Genomic DNA, 21,071 nt, shown 5'->3' on the forward strand with positions numbered 1-21,071 from the left:
CTATTTTCTTTTTTTCTTTTTTTTAAATTCATAAAGGAATAATAATCAGATCGCCTTCCTGTTTCTGTTTTATGCAATATAAATACATTAATCATGTGAGGAACTCAGAAACACTTTATAAAGACTAGTTCTGAGGTTCTTTGGAAAATACTTATTTTTTCCTAATTTTAAGAAATAAAAAAAACTAATTCAGTTGTAGTTGCATAGTGTCATATGGTAAGGCAAGTGATGGCATTTGGAAGTGAAACTTAATTCTGTGCTTTAATCAATGAATCTTGCCTCTGGTAAGCTGACAGTCTTGGGATGGGTATATCTGGTGAGAATGGACAGGACCAAATACAGTGTTCTGAAGGAGAAAAATACAACCCCTAAATACTTGCATGTATTTTCTCACTCGCTATTGCAAGAAGACACATTCTTTTTCCTAATCTTCTTAAAGCATAGTTTTCATGGAGACAGTCAGGGAAGAAGGAGAAGTAGAAGGAATTGTACAGTTTTGAGAGTTAAATAGGATAAAGTGCTGATTAAGAAATGTATCAGAAATCCTGCTTCTTTCTTGTCAGGAAGCAGTCTGGAGATAAACCTCTTAGCCAAGACTCTACCTGTGTGTTACCTAGATAGGATCACAAAACATGGCAGGTTCAAGACTCAGGCTACAGTCCAGGCATGTGCTTTTCCATATCACTGATCTTCAGTCCTAAACTTGATATTCTTCCAGCAAAATGTGGTATTTCTTCTGAATGGAGAAAAGTGAGTAAGGAAAATCACGTAAGTGCAAGAAGTCTAGTCCACAGGCTAGTGGGGCTTCAGTCTCAGCCCTGACATTCACTACAGTTGTGTGATTGTCCTAAGCTGTTGTTTTTCAGGATGCGTAAGCTTTTCACTGGTATGTTATAGGACTTATTTTAAAGCTGATCCAAATTCTAAGATTTGATGTCCCAAGGAAATAGATCTGTGGTCCAAATCAAAGATACTCAGGTGTGTGAAAAAAAAATAAACACTTTATAAGCGGAGTGGTTAAGCAATAATTTTAGAGAATCTTATTCTAAAAAATGTGCTGCTTTTATATTGACATAGCACTCCTGCTAATGTGCTAACTGAAGCCTTAGATTATGTCAACATCCAAGTGGTTCTGAACTTGTGTCTGTGAGTAGTGTGATTTCTACAACTCTGGAAAAGATTTGGATATAAGTCATCACTGTTGCTTTCTTGGCAAAATCCCATCTATTTTTGTGTTGAGTTGTTGTTTCTGATCTCTTTCTGGGGATCTAGTTAACACTCAAGACTACACACAGTACTGTATGAAACTGTTTTTTTGTTGTTGTTTCTTAGGAACAGAGAAAGGCATAGATGACCAGACATACGGTGTTCTTGCTGTATTGGGCTAGTATCTTCTTCATACGTTTTATAACAGCACAGGAGGACAGGCTTCTGGTTCTCATCTGCCAGGTATTATGGTACTCTGCTGTCACTGCACACTTTAGCCAGGTCACCTTTAGGGGATTTGCTAGTACAAGTTCTGAACACTTCAGCTTTTCCTCTTATGTTAATTTTGTGAGCAAATTTTCAAATTAGGAACTTCTCCATGGAGTCTTTCTGATGGTAGTGGAGTAGTATCTACAAGAAAATGTCACTTGTTCAGTGCAAGTTCAGTGTTTGTTTAGGAATTTGAAAGTTCTCTTTTCTTCCTTTCTATTCTCTGATGTTGTTACTATTCTTTGTAATTTTTCCCTTATTTTTAGCCCCTTCTGCAGTCACAAACCCATCCTCTAGAAAAGAAGCACAGAAGTCTCTGTATTCAATGACGGTGCATACTGTATTAGCTGCAGGAATGCTGCACAATCGAGAATGTTTCTGCTCTTCAAGGGCCTGCCTGCTGCTGGTTGGGATGGTTTTTGAGGGATTTTTTTTGTTGTTCTGTTTTTCTTTTCTTTTAGTCCTACACTGGTTGTGCCTTCCCTGGTCTACTTTAACCAGAAGACTAGGTAGAACACTTATAACACTCTATCAGAGTTAGGCTTTTTTGCTTCTAGCATGCTGGTAGCTCATTGTTAAACACATTCTTTACCTCAATTTTTGCCAAAATATGGAATGTAGGTATAAATCCTGTTTCCCATAAAATGTAAGAGAATGGCAGCTGCTGTCAGATGCGTATTCTAAATGTTTTTGAAATATGCCAAGTGAACTTCTAAGCAATCTGGAATAACAGGCTATGTATAATGACTTGTTTCTTGGGAGCCTTGCACAATGTCATGCTTAGATGTTCTCCCAATAGGAAAGTCAGCTCAATGAACAAGAAATACAGGAGTAAGGAGATGGCTCGGCTCTGATGTTCCAGTAGTTTGGAGGAAGTGTACATTCCGTTTTGTAACTGCTAATTGAGTTTGGAGTTTGCCTAATTTTAATACTTGATCTTACTGCTAAATCACAGAATCAGGTCAGGTTATAAAGGTCCACACTGGATGATTTGGTCAAACCTCCCTGCTCAAGCAGGGTCATCCTAGAGCACAGGATTGTGTCCAGATGGTTCTTGAATATCCCCAATGTGGGAGGCTCCACATCTCTGGGGAATGGTTCCAGTGCTCAGTCATCGACACAGTAAAGAACGTCCTCATAATCAGGTGGAATTTCCTGGGCATCAGTTTCTGCCGTCTGCCTCTTGTGATATTTTTCAGTGCCACCAAGAACAGCCTGGCTCCATCCCCTCGACACCCTTCTGTCAAATACTTCCAGACATTGATGGAGTGCCCTCTGAGTCTTTGCCACCCTAAACAGGCCCAGCTTCCTCAGGCTATTCTCAAAAGTGAGGTGTTCCACTCATCTTTGTTGCCCTCTGCTGGACCTGCTTCAGGAGCTCCATGTCTTTTTTGTTCTGAAGATCCCAAAACTATTCTACCCCAGGTGCAGGGCCCTGTATTTGCCTTTGCTGAATTTCAGAAGGTTCCTCTGCCCATCCCTCCGCTTCACTGAGATCTTTCTGAAGGGCTGCACAGCACTCTGCGGTATTGACTGCTCCTCCCAGCTTTGTTACATCAGTGAACTTGCTGAGGAGGCACTATGCCAGCCCCCACTGCAAAAGAGAGTGATATGATAAAGTCAGCTCTAAGCATATGTACTGTAATTCTATTATTCGCTCTTTGCATACTCTGCCAGCTTTGCCACTTTAGGACCTGGACCAAATGTGGAAGTTAGAAATCTTACAGTTTTATACATGTCCAAGTTCTAACTACTCTCTTCAAATACTAGACTAAATTTTTATAAAATAGAGATTTATGAGACCTTCAGGTAAAACTCAGTTAAAACTCTGGCAACAAAGTCAAGTATCACAGACTTAATTATTCTAACAGTAAATACTGTAACATGTTAAGCTTACAAATAAAGATTTTAGGATTTTAATGTCTTGCAGTCATCTAACTTACAATTGGGCATTGCACAACTTTTTGAGTGGATACAGAATTGTGTTGGAAGTGGATTCAGTACAATAGTCAACGCCAAGCTTTTTATCTTCATGTGCAATGGTTTGAGCTTTTCCTGTTTAACCATTTCAACAGCAGTAATTCTTGGAGCTACCTTAACTAAAATGGGCTTTAAAAACCTGAATTGCATCTCTGGCTTTTGAAAATGCCTTGTTTTGGTCAGATACCTGTAGGCATCACATTTCAATCCAGTAATAAGCTATAAAGAGAGCCTATATTTCAATAAGGAAATACCTCAACAGAAAGAACTGTGTTCTTTAGTCTTCAGAAAATTCATATGAATAACCTTAGCAACAGACTTAGTACTTGCCTGAATTCAGTTATGTTTCTGCTGGACCTGTAAGTCTTCATTAGCTTCTTTACAGAATGACATATTAAAAGACTAGTAGGTTTTATTTTAACATGTAACATGATTTGATTTGCTGGTTTCAGGTGCTTTGCTGGCAATTTAAATATTAAGTAAATTTGAATATTTATTTTATCTTATTATCACCGTACTGTGGCACCTGTCTGAATTCAGGGTTTGCAGTACACTTGGCTCTAGATCTTTGGCATATTTTTCGTGTGCCTTGGTACCATCATAAGTTGACCTACTTCAAACTCACACAGCACATGTTCCTCCCTTCCCAAATGAATTGTCAATGACTTACCTGTCCTTGGAGGATTTTTCAGTCACTGTGGTGTTTACCTGTCTCTGTACTACAGTTTAAGGGTGACCAGCCAACCTACAAGCTGCACTCAGCTTTCAGCCTGCACCCAGAACCAGCCCCTGGCCTTGGCTATGTTTGTGAAAACATACAACTTGAGAACTCTTGTGTGAAGATCACAGCATTGTCCACATAAAAGCATTAAGCTAGCTGATCCACAGTGATGACATTCTTACCTTCACTGTAAAGGCTATCCCCACTTTGTTGCTGCAGTTTAATTGTTAGTTTGTGTCATTAAACACCTTTCATGCTGTGAACCCATGCCCTGGCTTGCCTCTGTCTTCAAAGAATATGGTTCCCTACCTTACTTGCTGATTTTACAAAGAGCTTTCCTTCCCTGCCTTCTTCCTTTTTTTATTTTTAATGATACCATGTTGTTGTGCCCTCCAACAAATTAATTTTGTTTCTCAGCTTTTTAGTATCCATTACCAGTTTACCACATTTGTTTCTTGTATTATTGAGTTACCAATAAAAGCAGCTGGCAAATAGTTTTCCTTCTGTGCTTCAGATGGTGACGTTCATATGGTAAAGAAAGCTTCAGCTGTTTGGTCCCCTTGCCTTCAGTGTCCCTTAGAGGCACATTTCGATACTAAAGAGCAGCCTGAGCCTAGCAAGGCCTTTCAGCAGTTTAGTTACATTCATCTGTGTCCTGTTTCAAATTACTGTGAGTTTATTGCAGTAGGCAGTTTTGCAAAGATTTTGCAGCGAGGCTACAAGAAAACAATGTAGTTAATAGAGAAGTCTTTTTTTTTTCATTTCCTAAAAAAAAAAATAAATAAAAAAATACAGGGGTATAACATGCTCCCATATCTCCCATATAATTAATACAATTGATGAGAGTCTCAGTTGTTATAGTTATCAGTTGTAGATTCCTCCACAGCTGCAACTACTGAATTCAAGTATCGGAGTAGGGAAGATACAAGAATCTCTTGATCTCAGTGACAAAGTGACTCTCGAGTAAATTAAGAACTCTGTTACAAAAATCAGGAAAACAATCCTTTGTTTCATTCTCTGATGTGAAGTAACATTTTATAACACCTCAGTGTTTATTTGAAGGTGTTTCTCATTAGCCTCATAATGCCACAAATACATACAGTACAATGAAAGCAGTAGTAGTTAATGCAAAATTCCAAGGACTAAAAGACACATTACAGAAGGCTGCTAAGCGAAGGCTTAATAAAGAAAATGTTAATTTGTTAATATTTTACTTGTAAAGCAGTTACAAGGAGTTGCATAACAAAGACAGTGCTTTGAATTTGCATATCTCATTCTTCTGCATTTATTTCTAGACATGTCTAGTTGAACACAATATCATCATATACAATTTTACACTTCAAAGATGTACAATAACATTGCCCATTTTCAAACTAATTTTTTGGCAGAATATTTGTGTGTTTTGTTTTCATTGCTGACTTTGCAGCATGTTTCTTTAGTTTGAGAAAACCCATTCAAAGTTTCCTTTAATGCCATAAAGTTTACAGGCTATGTTCAAAATATGAAACACTTTTAAAAGTGCAGTTAAAATCAGGGCTTTAATTTATTAGAAATTCACAAAGATTAAAAACCAAAAGGCTAGATTCTCAACAAAATATATTTTATAATTGTTTTTATTTGAATTGAGCTATAGTGATTTATCAAATTGAGGATCTGGCCTTTCCAATATAACATTAAGATAAACCTCGCTGTTAAGATTTGTTCAAAGACAGCAACTCCCTTCAGAGGATAATAATAATAATACTGAAGTTTACCTATTCACTTTTAATAGCATGTTCACAGAACAGAATGAAAAGCCATTCCAGAAAAGCAGACTGAATAATGAAATCTAATTATTGTAAATCAAGGTATATTTATATATTACAGTTCTTTTTGTAGGTCTGTACTTGAAGGAATAGTATGAAATGCAATCAAAGTAAACTTTATTACTACTGCTTTGCTCTACTAGAGTTCAGTTCTGCACTGTCACCAAGTAGGTAAAAGCAGCCATATGAATTATATTTTTAACTGCTGGCTTTAAATAAAATTTAAAAAGTAAAAAAATTAACTTGAAAGAGTTGCAGCCTAATATGGCTGGCCTCCTTTTCAATGAGTTTCAAGACATTCCAGATTTTTGAACATTTTTCAGCTGTTTACTCCTGAACTGCTGATTATGAAAACTATTACTCCTATTCTTAAAAATATGAGAATTCTTATGTAGGTGGTTTGGAACAAGAGTAAGATACAAACAAACTTGATAGCAAACCATAAAGAGGCAAGAGTAAACTGTCTCATGTACCTTTTGTTACAAAGGGGTGTTTTAGCACACAGGTTATATTCCTTGAAGTTTTGGTCACAGAAACTACTGAACTTTCAACACTGGTTGAGAATGGAGTACAAATGGGATGCATTCAGATGCAGCAGCAACAACTTATTAATGGATTTTTTTGGTCAGGATCAAAGCTTCATTTGTCCCCTGAGCCAGGGTGTCCATTTATTAGTTTTACTTTGCTGTGAAGGATTTTAGTAGGAGAATGTGCAAAATAATTGTTTGAACCTCTTGTGAAGAAAAAAGCAAAGAATATTTATAATATGTCTGAAGGCAAATGAGCTCTACAAAAATAAGTTTTGACTGCTTCACCAGTGGCTAACAGTAATGCATCTTCAATCTTGTTTATGAGAGTACTTTCACATTTTAGGAAAAGAACTATTATCCTATCCAATAAATAATTATGGAAATGTACAAAGTAAGGAATAATTATGTACAGCATTGACAAAACAACCACCATATTGGATTAATGAAATGTAACAGCAGATACTACCTTTCTTTAATGTTATGTCTTACAATTAGTAATAGCTTGTTCCGCTTAGATCTTTACTTACACAATTGCACAGTTCCCTTTCTTTGGATTATTTATTTAGGCTACAGACCACTTCCATTTTTCATCTGGTGAAAAGATGTCATTCCAGACTGTGTAAGACTTTACATCATCTGGATCCTTGCTGGCCTGAAGGTATTTCAGCCTGCCAGAAACACAGCCTCATCAGAGTCCTTGCCACTGTCTTCACTAGGCAAGCAGCCACCCCCACTTGGGGACCTACAGCTTAAGTCCTCCACACCAGACTCCTGATCACTGTTGGCTGAGAGGTCAGGATCAGAGCTTTTCAGGTTGTCCTGTGTCAAAATCAGGGCGGAATCTTCATCCCCTTGAGAAGGGCTCCTGGATGGGAATGATTTCAGGTCATTGCTATACTCCTGGGGAGTGTTAGCTAAGCTGTTGTTGGAAGTATACAGTCCAAATTGTTTGCTTTTGTCCTGTTGATTACTCTTGACTTTATTATTACCTGATTGTGATCTCTGAAGATTTGCCAATCTCTGAAATAAAGGAAACAGGATAGATCATGTGGACAAATCTAGGGCCCAGAAATCCTCTTATATAGCCTTGCTTTTTTTCTTTTTAAATAAACTTTTAGAGACCAACCCACCCTTTAAAAGTGACTATTTGCATTTATGGAGTATGAAAAGTACAGTTTGTCACAAACCAATGCTGAATTACAGCATTCTTAGCTACAATTCCCTCTGAGTTACAGAAGGACTAAATTTATTTCAGTAGTATCTGTATACCAACACATGTAAAATTTTATCCTTAAAGAAAAAACATCTACTTTTGTGTCTTAAATACAATAATTTATCTGAGAACAAAGATGATGGCTGAATATCCTCATTCCAAAAAGGATGTAGTGTGTAGGGGACACGTGTGGCATATAGAGCTGGATTTCATTTATCATCAGTTACCAAGTCTGGAGTATCAAGCTCAGCTATTTATTACCTCTTGTAAGACTTCCAGCTCTTCTTCCAGCTGCTGAGTTTCTTCCTTCACTGCCATCAGATAATCAGTAACTGACTGTCGAGGATGCAGCCCCTTTTCAAAGCGGTTGTACATTCCACTCCAGAACCTGGAATGGATGGCAAGGTCAGGAATTTTCCCATTTGATGAAGTAGCCTCATGAGACTTACATGCATGTTTGGTTTTTTTCCCCCAGACATATCACCCTAAATGCTATAACCATGCTTATTCATCATTAGAGTGCATACACATAAGTTCATAGACTATTTAGAAAGGTTCATGGTTCATTTGTATTTCTTCCATCCTGGAAGTGCAACTCATAGCTGGACATAGGCAGCTCAAATTTATTCTGATACACAATAAAAGAAAGGTGAATGTAGTTTAGATCACAACTGAGAAAAGTTCACTGAAAGGTTCACAAAATTTTGCAGGCTTTTTTTGGTATTATTTTCTTGTTTTACACTATGGGATTTAGAGCAATGGTAGCTATAAAATAGCCACGGATAAAGACAGTTTTTCATATTCGTAATTCTCAATTGTTGTTCAACTTGCCATGAACTCAGCTCTGAAATTCTGTATTACTCTGGTGCTCCTCCTGCCTTGCTGGCAGTAGGGCCACAGGCAGGCCTTGTGTGTAACCAGTTCACCAGACAGGTTAAGTAACCCAGCCCTGCTGTCAGCTGCAGCTGTCTGGCGGAGTAGCTGACAGATATTTTTGGAGCACGTGCATGCTGCTTGGTGGCTTATTATTCCTAGCCCAATAGTATACTATTTAAATCACATTCCCCCTTAAGTTTATCATCTGATAGCTCATGCTTGGAAATCTTTACGCACCCAAGTAATTAGATTAAAATCAACAGGATTACTCATCCATTGGAGGATCTGCTGTATCAGTACTTCTTTTATAAATCCCACTATCCCAAAGAATACGATTAATGACTATTTTTAAATTGTTTTAAAGTGGATGTGACCTGGTATAGCAGACATGAAAGAATTAATTTCTGTCATTTACGATTTTTATTGACTTTTTAACAGGTGTTGTTACTTGCAACTGCAAACAAACTGATCAGTTTTACTTAAATGACAGTTTTAATGAATATCTATTTAGGTTCTCCCAAAATTTGTTAAGATTAATGGCACGATTAACTCAGAATGTCAATAATAACATTTCTAAAGTGATGGTATTTTGTTACATTTTGAAAAAATAGCAGGAAAAACAGTTTCATTTTACCTAATATAACAACATGGGGAAAGTCTGGGGTTTTTTTACAAAATATTTGTTTCAGCAATGAAATCATGTGATTTCTTGAAAAGATCCTTTTTAATTTTGACACCAATTGATCCAAACTAACATCACAAAATCTTGGAATGGAAGAAGTTAAAACAACTATAAATTTAGAAACAGCAGACAAGAAGAGGACTGAAAGAGGCACTTCTCAGTGGAAGAACTGAGTAACCATGAAATCAGGACACACAACTATCAATATAGCTTTAATCTTAAGCTTCTTTTCAGACTAATACTGTGTTGTGGAATGGTACAGAGGTGTTGGCTGACTAGGGGCAAACAAGGAACAAACACATTGCATCTGAGACTAAATTTACACTCTATATATGAACTCTAGTTCTATAAAGAAATACTTCTATGGAAAGGCATTCTGTTCTGTACTAACCCATGCTACAATTCCCAGCAGCAAGTGATACCACCTACTTGTACAAGAAGTTGCATGGAGCTATCTGTGGGTGCAGGGTCCCTTGGGTTTGACTGTGGCCTGGCCTGTATAAAGGATTCAGGTAATCGGAACGATTTTTCCACAAGTGAGCCCACAATGAATACGTTCGTTCTTTGATTCTGAAAAACAATACATTAAATAAAAATACATTAAAGCCTCTATTACAATTCAGGGATAGCTAAAGCTTAGATACAGCATTCTTGTCCTCTGTACTTCCAGTTTACAATCAGCTTCCTTAACAGAATTAGACTTAAGTTACAAACAGAGAAACAGAAACCTATATTCCCTTGTTACTCACTAAAAGCAAAATCTGTTCCATTTCCCATAAAGCAAAACCAGCTAGAGCGAGTAGGTGGAGAGACTGGTTCCTTTGTGAGGTGGAGAGGATCATTTCCGTAAAGTGAGCTTTCAACTGATCTCTGCAACGAAGGAATCCCCACATTTAAAAGCACTCTTACTGAGCTGCAATTTCCTACAGTTAGGTCTTGAGATGTGGTGACCTGTGAAGGTTTTGATTTTAAATGGACTGTGGCACTGTGGCTGCTCTGCATTTGCAGTGAGAGGGACAAAATAGCAGCAGCCAGCACTAACCAGCACCTTCCTCTCAGTGCTACTGCTGACACGATCAGGCTGCTTGGGAAAAGCAATGGATATCATGTATCCAGGACCCAGGGCCGAGGAGCAGATACAAACATCAGCACTGCCAGGAATGATGATCCTGTCTTTGTTTGGGCCTCAGGACATTCATAATTGCTTTGGGGTCGGACAGCAGAAGGACAGTCTGATGACCCCATCCTAGGGAGGGCTACCAAACAAAAAGGTTGTTCTTAACAAGTACCTGAGAGAGCAGGACTAAAATGTTCTGACATGAGATCCAAAGACAGGTTAAAACACAGAGGAGCAGTATCTCTTAAACTGAGAACTTAACTAAAGTTACTGTCATTTTATACTGGAGTTACAGGGCCAGCCTGCCTTTGTCAGGGCTGCAGTAAAGGCAGGCCCACATGGCTGAAGGCATAATGCTCTTGTCAATTTTCACTAATCCCTGTCACGCAACACCATGGATTATGCTCCCACCAGAGCTACACTGCAGAGGATCAGCCTTTTTTTGGTATTAATCTGTGTTGTCAGAAGACAGCAGGCACCCTGTGCCTTATGAAACACATACATGCAAACTGGAGAATGTCTGAACACTCAATACCGCGGACCCCATGCATAAGTATGCTACTAAAGTAAACATTTTCATACTTCAGCTCTCTTCTCTCTTTCTGGCTGTTACACAGGAAATTCCCAAACTGGCAAGAATAGATGTGATGCTGTATGTGGATGAGGAATCTTTCATTGAATTCAAAGGCACAAGGAAACTGTTCCATTAACTGCCAAACACATTCGATGAACTGATCAATTACAGGCGATATCTCCTTTGGATCTCCATCTAAATTGCCATACCTGAAACAAGACAAGATGTATCTAGTTATAACCTGAATTCCTGTAAGAAAACTGAATTAATTCTGAGGAAAACAAACCCCTCACAGGCATTCATTTTTAAAATCTCAACTATTACTATATTTTTATTTACAAATATGGTGCAAGAATCATGAAGTAGACTGGAGGCAGAATAACAAATAAAAAAGCCTCTTTTTTTGGCAATTTAGATGGCGTCTTGTTACATTGCAGCTACAAAAAGCTGTCTGCTGCATAGCTGTGTTTTAATGCTATGAGTATAAATTGTACCCTGGTAACATAAGTTATCAGAATGGCTGCAATGATTTAATGACAAAAGTGTGGCTTAAGGCAGTCTCTTAATAGTAGATTAATCCCCAAAACAAAAAACTGAGAAGAAGAGCTACAGTATAACCTCAGCAGAAAACAGGTTAAAGCTGCCCTCTCTTGGTGAAATTTCTAGGAAGTGGGAAATGTTTACGTGCTACTGTGACTGTCAAGTGAACATGAAACTTTCTGTGTATAAAAATGCGTCTTGGAACCACTTGCAATGAAGAAAAGGAGGCTGAAAATAAAAAAAACACATAGAAGTAAAATGTATTTTTTAAGTCTACATAATAGGAATAAGCATTTTCAATCAACTATTCTGCTTGGAGAGGCCTGGGGGATATATATGCATTTATATGTATACATCTCAACAGAGTAGAATTTCATAAACATCTAAAACTGAAACTTTTATTATCATCAAAGAAAATACAGCAATATTGCACAGCAAACCAAAACTATCAGTGGTTATTGCATTTCATAATACCTTTTACCACTAATAATCATAAGCAACTGACAATATCATATTAAATGTGGTAATTCCTACTGGAATTTCACAGGTTCTGTGAAGATGTACAGATTTTTCTGAGTTTTGTTGGTTTTTTAATCCATAAAAAATTATATTCAAATTAAGCAATATAATGTAATTAAACCCCAATACAAAAATTGCATTTTTAACTTTTACTGAAAATAAAAGTAAAGGCATGAAAGAAAGAAATTGAAAATGTATCCATGTTTAAATATTAATTTTAATATTAATTATAATATCCATGTTTTAAGCCTTCAAACATTTTCATTACATTATAGCATTTACATTGGATCGATGTTCAAAATAACTTGTCTAAATAAAAGACTTTCCACTTTGCCTGACATTTCTGAGCAGATCTTGCTGTTTTTTTAGAACAGAGTGTAACAGGAAGAGTATATTTTATGTAATAGATAACTCACAGACATGCCTGAGATTAAGTACTGCCTTGGAAGATGTAGAAGTCCCTTTGATGAACAGAGACTTATGTGGGGGAGTCCTTGGCACTACTAGGAGATCTGCTGGAGTCCAAAGGGATTTTGCAAACTAAATACACATTACACATACGGACCTCTCAATGCTCATGGCAACTGCAACACCAGCACACAGGATTCCTCTTAGTAGTTCTGGAGTGCATATATAGAAATATTTCACTCTGACTTTTCCAGGCAGCTAAATGGAAGTTGGAGAAAAGGGTATGCTATTTTCCTGGGATATTCTGTTGTTGTGTTTGGAAGGCAGCAAAGAAGTAAACTGGAATGGCAGCAGATACAGACTACATAAACATATACATACAGAGAGAGGAAAACCTCAGCACTGCCTTACCTGTGGTTAAATTTGTGACCAAAGGAAACCCAGTCTTTTTCAATTAACACCTAAAATGAGAATATTGCATTCAATGTTGTAGAGTGGAGCTGACATGTTGAAGCAGGCAGAAGGGTGGTGTAAACAAGCAGTACTGGAATCCCAGTTAATTCTTAGAATAAGCAAGCAAGCAAGCAAGAATGATGTAAGCAAGCAATATTAGAATCCTAAATGATTTTCAGAATTAGCAGAAAAACAAGTGATGAGCACTGCTTGCCAGCTCAGGGAACTCTTCATGGATGCAGAGAGGGTGCCAGTATTTCAGCACAACTTCAAATATCTTGTTTCACTTCTTTCTAAAATAGAACTTATAAATGTCTCAAACATCTTTTTAACATGTGACCAGTAACTCGATAACCACTTCTGAATGCTTTACTACTGCTGATTGACCTGGGAAAGGAACAGATTTTTCAATATAGCTGCCCATTGCAATCTAATGTCTAGGACAGACACACTTCTGACACTTAAAATGTTCACTGCAAATGAATAGAAAATCTTGCTTGCACAAAATTTCTTCAGGCTGTGAGAAAGTTTCATGGTCAAGGTTGGGAAAAAAAGATGCCAAACATAGGTGACCCACTGATCCCCACCTTGAAAAACATTTCATAGAGATATTGGGAGACTTTAACATGAACATATAGAAGCCTTCCTTATTACTTAAAAAAACAAAACAAAACAAAGCAAGGGTATATTTAAGGACAGTTTATTTCCTATTAAAAACAAAGGTATTCATCTAAAGTGATACCATACTACATTTACTCTGTGAAAGAATCCGCTTACCATGAATCCCTTCATAGTTCTGTAATATGGATCCAATAGAAGGCTTGCTACAGAGCAAACCTGGGCTGTCCTATCCCAGCCATCAGAGCAGTGAACAAGCACACTCACACCTTCCTCAGCCACAGCCTAAGGATTGAGAAAAAGTCAGAAGGTTCACAAGCAGAGAGGAAGACAATGGTGAGAGACAAACAGTGAGACAAGAGCCATATAGAGTATTAATTTGGGAACTGGGAAAGCTCATTCATTTTTTACTGTAACACAGAGCTCTTAAACAGTGTTACTGATCTCATTTGAGAATCAGTGTTATTTCTCTAATTTCAAAAGTTTTAATTCACCCCAGGCAATACAATATAGTGGTTGAGAATTACCACTTAAGCTCCACTACAGGAAGGCATGGGATTCATTTCAGTTAAAATACATCTGTCAGAGCAGACAACGACCTACAGCAGATTCAGATGCTCCAACACATCTCATGCCACTTATATGCTACTAAAAGAATAATCATACTGGCAATAGGGCTCTTAATTTTTCCTCTTGATGGTAAAGTCATTAAGGGCGGTGTCTGCTTCTGATGCCACCCCTAGTCTGGGCATTACTGCATTATTAGAGCAGTACAGTGCATTGCACTGATGACATGCTGTAAAGGCTTGAGGGGAAGCCTGTGGAGGTGGGAAACTTCCACATCTAATAAACAAGATCTTATCAGTACCTTTAATATAATTACAGGTTACAGGGAGAGAGGATTCCATTTTATACATAAACACAAAAAGAAGAAATTGTACTGAGTTCTCCAGAGTCGTGTTGTATTATTTTTAGAATTTGAGGGGGTTTTGTTGTTTTTTTTAATTCAAAGGGTTTTGGCCTTTTTCATTTTTAAAGAGAATGAAATTTAGGAAGTAGAAAATAAAGTAGGTTAGGGAAAATACTGTTAGAAAAAAACCCCAAAACAAAAACATTTAAGTTAATTTTGGGCTTAATAGGGAATGAGGAATAATAAATTATCTATTTTTATCTCAAGAGACAAATAAATTCTACCAAAATAGAACCCCTGTGGGCAGAAGACCAAGAGCTGAGAACTGAGAACAGAAATAAATAAGAATGGGTAAAAATGCATGTCTGAGAAGGCACTAGGCTAGCAAATATATGCACAAAGGATAATAAGACTAGCAAAGCTAATGTAAATGACTTAATTTCTGTCAGCTAATGAGAAGTAGCACGGCTGGGAGTAATAACACGTGTATTTATTGCACAGTTGCTGTTCAGGTAAGAAACTACAGTTGCCTACTGAGAAGGAAGAAGCAATGCAAGAGAAACAAGCAGTTAGTGAGGACAGAAACCCATGAAGTTTTATCTGTGTAGTTGTGTGCAGTAGGTCACATGAATAAAATGCCAGTAAAAAAATTGTAATCTCATAAATAAGAATTGAAGCAGTAAAAGGCAGAGCACAAGGTAGGGGGCAACAAAATTAAAGCTTCTGCTGGCAGATGACAAATGTCTATATTACTTTTGGGAGGGAGTAGGGGTAATAATTTCTTATTAAAGCCAAAACCGTTTTCTGGAAGAGTTCTCAAGTATATAAAAATAGAAGCTGCTAGAGAATTTGGCCATGGTAATACAAGGGAAGTGGTTCAAGAGGTGAATTTGGCTGGTTGCCTGATAACTCGGAGGAAATAACACAGTAGCTATATATTATGTATAATATAATTCTTATACATTATATATAGCTATAGGTATATATTACAACTACCACTTCCACAAAGATGTCCAGAAACCAGTGAAGGAGGGAGGTCAAGTAGAGAAAGAAACAGTAACAATCACTGATGGGGAGTAAGGACATTCAAAAGTCTGCCATAACAAGACACAAGTAGGCTAGTATAGGCTTCAGTGCAAAAGAGCACAAGCTTTGGTTTACTATTTGAGAAAAATAGTGTGGACAAACTACCACCTAAGAATCATCTCTCCTCATACACAAAGTATTGCAAGATGAGCTTTCTTCAGGTATAACATCACTGAAGAGATAGCAGAAGTTACTCATAAGCAGAGAATTTGGTCCTCATTTTCTGTATTTGGCTACTTCAAGTTTTGTTCTCATTTTACACACTTTACCTTTGCAATAAAAATGCCAGCGTCCATAATGGCTTTGATGTGCTTCAGCCAGCCAGAATTTTCTAGGCCCCACAGAAAGTCACTCATTGAAGGTGATTTCAGCTCACAAACTGCAAAATAAGATAAATTTTAAATGTATAGTAATTAGAGTCCCTTAAGCTTCATTGACTGTTCAGCCTTGGAGTTACCTCTTCTTCAGATATCTGCTGTGCAAAATATGCATCTTCTGAAAAGAAAAACTACTTCACAGTCAAACATAACCTTTGAGAAACACATATAGTTAAGAAATGGGTCTAGGTCAAATTTCACCCAATATTAATTTAATATTAATTATTTAATATTAATTTAATATTAATTAATATTAATAAGATTTAATTTAAAAAGAGAAGCTGTCATAAAGCCTATTGCAAACAAATACAAATCCATCCCTCTGTGAAGCACGCTTTATCCAAGATTGTGTTTGGAGTGAAGTTTTCAGACCCCTGGGAGGAGCTCATACATTTAATGATGAGGGCTTGGGAACGGAAAGTATTTGATTTCTGCTGCTGGACAGGCAGACACATCTAAATGGTGCCACTGCCTCCCACTCCCAGTATCACCACAGATGATGGCAGTTGAGTTAAAGTTGCTCACTCCACAGTTCTCCATCCCTGAATTAAACCTTATTAAAGTTTCACTTGGAGTCAAAAAGTATTCTGATAGTGAGGACAAGACATAATCCATCAAGGAAAATATTTTCCTGAAAATCTTCCAAGCTGTATGCCACATTTGAAGAAAAAAGTAATAATCTCTCGGTTTTTACTCTACATTTTTATTCTGCTGTATCCAAGTGTCTATTATTTAATATTAAAGAGTTTGTGGCATCAGAAGAAAAAAAAAACTAATCAGAATCAAAATCAGGTATTTCAATCCAGATGAACAAATACTCAAATTTGGTGCAATTTTCAACAGTGGGATACTAAATTCACCCCATAAATAGACTACATCTTTATTTTGATCCATGTAGAGTTATACTGTCTTTTAAGGAAAAACATATTAGGCAGTGAAATTAATTTTCAGAGTACAGTGAAAAACATAATGGCTTTTACTGAGTTAATGTATGATCTGTCAATTACTAATGTCTTACTAGGTCTCTTGCGGTTTGGAAATCTTAAAAGACTCCGTTATTTTTGGCCATTATGGCCCCTGGCATAGCTTTATTTTCCTTCAGTGTAATTGAAATTTAATTTTACAAGGTAAAGTCAGAATTTTTACCATATCTGTACAATCTGACTGTCCTAACTCCATTTAGCTTAGAAGCAAAATGGCCTAATGTGTCTGTATGAAGTCTTGCAATGTTTATATGTAAGGCCCCTTCCAGATGGTTATTTTAAAAGTAATTTTTGGAAGATATTTATAAAGATGCAGAGATAGCAGCACTGAAAGCAAACAGCTTTTCACATGATTAATGCTCCTGTGCAGATGGAAACATGACCAATTAGTGGCTGAATTCTGGCTGAAGCTGCTGTCTCTGTTTACAAAAGCCCAAGGTAAGGCTGAAAAAGTGCTTTGCTCATTCCCACTCCCAAATTGGAGTCAATATTTACTGACCACTTCGCTGAGCAAAGTTCATACTGTCCTAAATGCATGCACTGTATATTTCACATGACTTTGGCAACTGATCTGGACCTTAATACTGAGTTCAATTATGAATTCAATTATGAGGCTTATTCTGAGCGGGAGAGGCATTTCCATCTCATCAGAAAAGGTACCAAAATCTTTGAGAAATAGGGCCTGCTCCATGCACAGTGTATGCACAGGAAAATCAAGAGCCAATGGGCAGAGCTCTGAGAATTCCAGCAATGTGCCCATGTCTCAGGATGGGAGGAAGAAACAGGGCATGTGTTGGAAAGTGCCTCTTCCACCAGAAAATGCTGGACTAGTCCCCTCTTTTCTGGCAGGAGAGGAAGGAAGAGTTGCTGTAGGCCAAACCCACAGGTTTTCTTACTGTTGGATCTGCCACAGAAGTCCAAGGATCAGAGGGCTGCTCCTACATCAGCAAGTGCTGCTCCTGCTATGAGGGGAGGAGAAGCTCATATTTACTGTTTAAATACAGAGAGGGAGCATGTGGGGCCATCACCTCAGTGCGCAACACGCAGGAGTCAGCTCTCAGCTGGCCTCTGGATGTGCAGCACAGCCCACCCCACCCCAAATGCCAACAGCACCCTCAGGCAGACCTTGGATCTTTATCAAGAAAAGACCCTGTGTAATGTCCTTCTAATATTAAAAATTATTTCAAGGAGGTTTGTGCACAGGATCAAAATTATCTCAAGGTTCTTCACGTAGACCCTTCTATAAATGGAGAAAAATAAAGATCCACGCTATACTAAAGGCAGTAAAGGAAAATATTTTTTTATCTCTGAAAGGAAATTCCACCATGCTGAAATGCATTTTACTTCCACAGCACAGTCAAATCTCAACATTTTTTGCATATTCTGAAAAATCTTATTCTAAAAATTTAATCATTTTTTAATGCTGGTATAATTTTCCAAAAATCAACATTATACCAGGGTAAATATACATTAAAATAAGATAAGACAGCTTGAAATAAATTCAGTAAAATCACAAAGCTGAAACAATTTTTTACCTACTCAAATAAAATACTGATATTTCTCTAAGTATAAATTTATTTCCTCAGCTTTTTCCCAAAAATAATTGAAATGAATACATTCCTATTCCTATTCCTATTGCATTTTCTAATGGAAAACTGAATAATACATTTTTTTTCAAATTTTCTCAGCCTTGGAAGTTATGTAAAATTGTATATTGAAAATAATCTGCAGTCTGGCATGTGAAGATCCTTTGCTCTTCACTTCTGCTTAGCACCAGTAAATTGAACTAAACTGGCCTTGCATTTTAGCAACACGTCTGTCCTGCTATATCTTGATGTCCTCTTTTCCTGCTGTATACTTCCAAGCAACAGTACAGCTCACATTTAGCTAAAATCAGTTTTCATCAGCCTCATTATGTCTTTTCAAAGGTTTTTATGCACCTTACAAAATCCTAAAAGACAACAGATCATGAGCAGCAGACACATTCTGTAAAGAGTAGTGATGTTTTACTTAAGATTCACAGAGGTACAGTGATATTGCTATCCTATTTATGTATTCATTTAATTATTTATATATTTTATATTGTTATTGATAACACATCAATAATTGCTAATTATTGATATACTATCGAGATATTCATTGATAAAAAATTAAAGCCATATTAAATGTGTGTTACCATCATCCTTAACAACCTTTTTTGTTCTAGGTCTCTTTGTATCCTCCAGTCAGGTAAAAGGTCACCAGAAAAAGGAGGAAGAGACACATACAAATGGAAAAACTACATAGCATCTTAAATAAGGAAAGTCCTGATACACTAAAAGTCATAAGATTTTTCTTTTAAAAATTTCTTAACTTCTCTGATTTTTATCTAATCTTATCAGTCAAGTTGCTACATGAGAGATTTCAACACAGCAAATATAAAACCCAGTAAAAAAGCAGATGTTTTAACCATATGGTTTATTTGAAAGTAGATGCTAAGAATTTGTGCCCTCCAAGCAGCCTGAAGGTTTAAATACATTAGAAATTACCTTGTTACATGCAACTTTGGGTCATGGGCTGGTCTTGTGAACTTTTGGCTCAAAAATTATACACAGCATTTCCCATGCAGCCTGACCAGTTGTTTACAATTTTAACTTTGATAGTCTTGAGTTGAACAAATAAAGGGACCTGTTTACTCACCCAGCCTCTCTCCTAGCCAAACAAGAATTCCTATTGAACAAAATATCCTTCTCTTTTCCCACCCGAGACCCTTAGACAAAGAAAACTCTCATGAAGAGAGGGGATGTTTTACCTCCATCACACTTTAATGCTGGTTTCCATAAAATGCTCTAATTTGAAAATAGAGCATGACTTCCCTCTCATGGAAAATTTAAGCCTTTCTTAGATTTCAAATTTACATTTTCATGCACTCGATGGGAGACAGATGAAGAGTAAAAGAGCATGGGCAGAGCATGAAATCAAGAGTAAGATAGATCAACTGATCTGGGAGGTGATGGTAGTTGTTGTTGATGTACATGAGGTAAATACAGAGACATGGTGGAGTGAGCACTATTTCCTATTTGCTTACTAAAAATCAACAAGCCATTGAGGGCCAAGGATGGTTTATTTATCCTTCCTCTTCTCTCAGTTATGACCTCTAAACAGTTATGTACTGCAAATATGAAATGGCAGAACAGCTTTGCTGGTTTATATACTGCTAAGTATTTATAAGGCAATTGTTATTACTTTCCATAGGATATTGAAGGTGAAGAATTGTTACACCCATTGGCTGTGAATTTCATTACATGACCCAATGTGGTATGTTCTTTAAAGGGCATGAGTAAATTTCTGTTAAAATTCACAGTCTAAAATGCTTGATTACCTTATAGAAAAATCACACCATAGTTTTTCTGAGCTTTAAAAAAAAAATCAATCTGTATTTTCCACTAGTCAGCCATAAGGGATTTTTTTCATTTTGCCATCAAAATGTAAATTTCAAAAAAAGACATAGTAGCAGTAAGGTGCATGGAATTAAAATTAATTTTATCATTAAATGATATCTGGATTTCAGCCAGGAAACAAGGTGTTTTCACAATTAAGAAATCACCAACCAGTATTTGCCATTCTGCTCCATTGCACAAGTCCCATTAGCCAGCAGGCAGCTGCATGCAGCTGCAACAGGTAAAGATTATTTTCCATACTCCTTTTCACTGCTGCTGATTTCAGAGCAATTATTCTGATTTCTTTGACAGAAGAATCGATTATTTCCTCTAGTTTCCAATGAAGAGGAACATTACCTTCAAGCATCTTCTGCAGACTATTTCTCATAACATGGATGTTCTCAATGCCTATGAATTGAAACTTGATGTTGGAGTAGTTGTCTTCATTTTCGTATCCCTTCCCTGCCGCTCTGTTTGCCATTGCGTTGAGCTGAAACACATAGGGAAAATTGGATGAAAACCAGTAGCAGAATCTTTTCAAAACAAACCTTGTGGACTACAGCAATAAATCAGAGGGGTTTAAGTCAGGCACAAATAGGAAGCATTTGTCACAGTGTCAACACAAGGCGCTATGAATTGGGGATCTGTTAACAGGGCACTAGGCTGTTGACTCTCTGATATCCCTGTCTCACACACCACGAGTGAAACTTCATGAGTGAGGTTAAGCACACAACCCCCACATCTTAGGCAGGATTCCTCTGCAAGAGCATAAAGGTTTTGATTT

The 21,071-nt window shown here is 37.1% G+C and overlaps 1 protein-coding gene across 4 annotated transcripts in view; it reads right to left on the bottom strand.

Annotated features, from left to right (window-relative positions):
* Window positions 1–5,200: 5,200 nt before the first annotated feature.
* The window catches only part of MTMR7 (myotubularin related protein 7), a 42,040-nt gene continuing 26,169 nt past the window's right edge, over window positions 5,201–21,071 (bottom strand). Inside the window, exons 7-15 of one of the 4 annotated variants that reach the window (XM_086888774.1) lie at window positions 20,645–20,777; window positions 15,778–15,887; window positions 13,672–13,797; window positions 12,853–12,902; window positions 10,983–11,183; window positions 9,713–9,853; window positions 7,987–8,113; window positions 7,502–7,532; window positions 5,201–7,377 (exon numbers count right to left, since the gene is read on the bottom strand). In XM_086888774.1, coding sequence (XP_086744900.1) covers window positions 7,343–7,377; window positions 7,502–7,532; window positions 7,987–8,113; window positions 9,713–9,853; window positions 10,983–11,183; window positions 12,853–12,902; window positions 13,672–13,797; window positions 15,778–15,887; window positions 20,645–20,777 — 954 coding nt within the window. In that variant the 3' untranslated portion in view covers window positions 5,201–7,342. Of the gene's footprint in view, window positions 7,533–7,986; window positions 8,114–9,712; window positions 9,854–10,982; window positions 11,184–12,852; window positions 12,903–13,671; window positions 13,798–15,777; window positions 15,888–20,644; window positions 20,778–21,071 lie in introns of all 4 variants that reach the window. The other 3 variants (XM_023925146.2, XM_023925142.2, XM_023925145.2) reach the window with 3 other exon arrangements.

This window comes from Cyanistes caeruleus, chromosome 5 (assembly GCF_971803275.1).
Source record: "Cyanistes caeruleus chromosome 5, bCyaCae1.hap1.1, whole genome shotgun sequence".
Lineage (NCBI taxonomy): Eukaryota > Metazoa > Chordata > Aves > Passeriformes > Paridae > Cyanistes > Cyanistes caeruleus.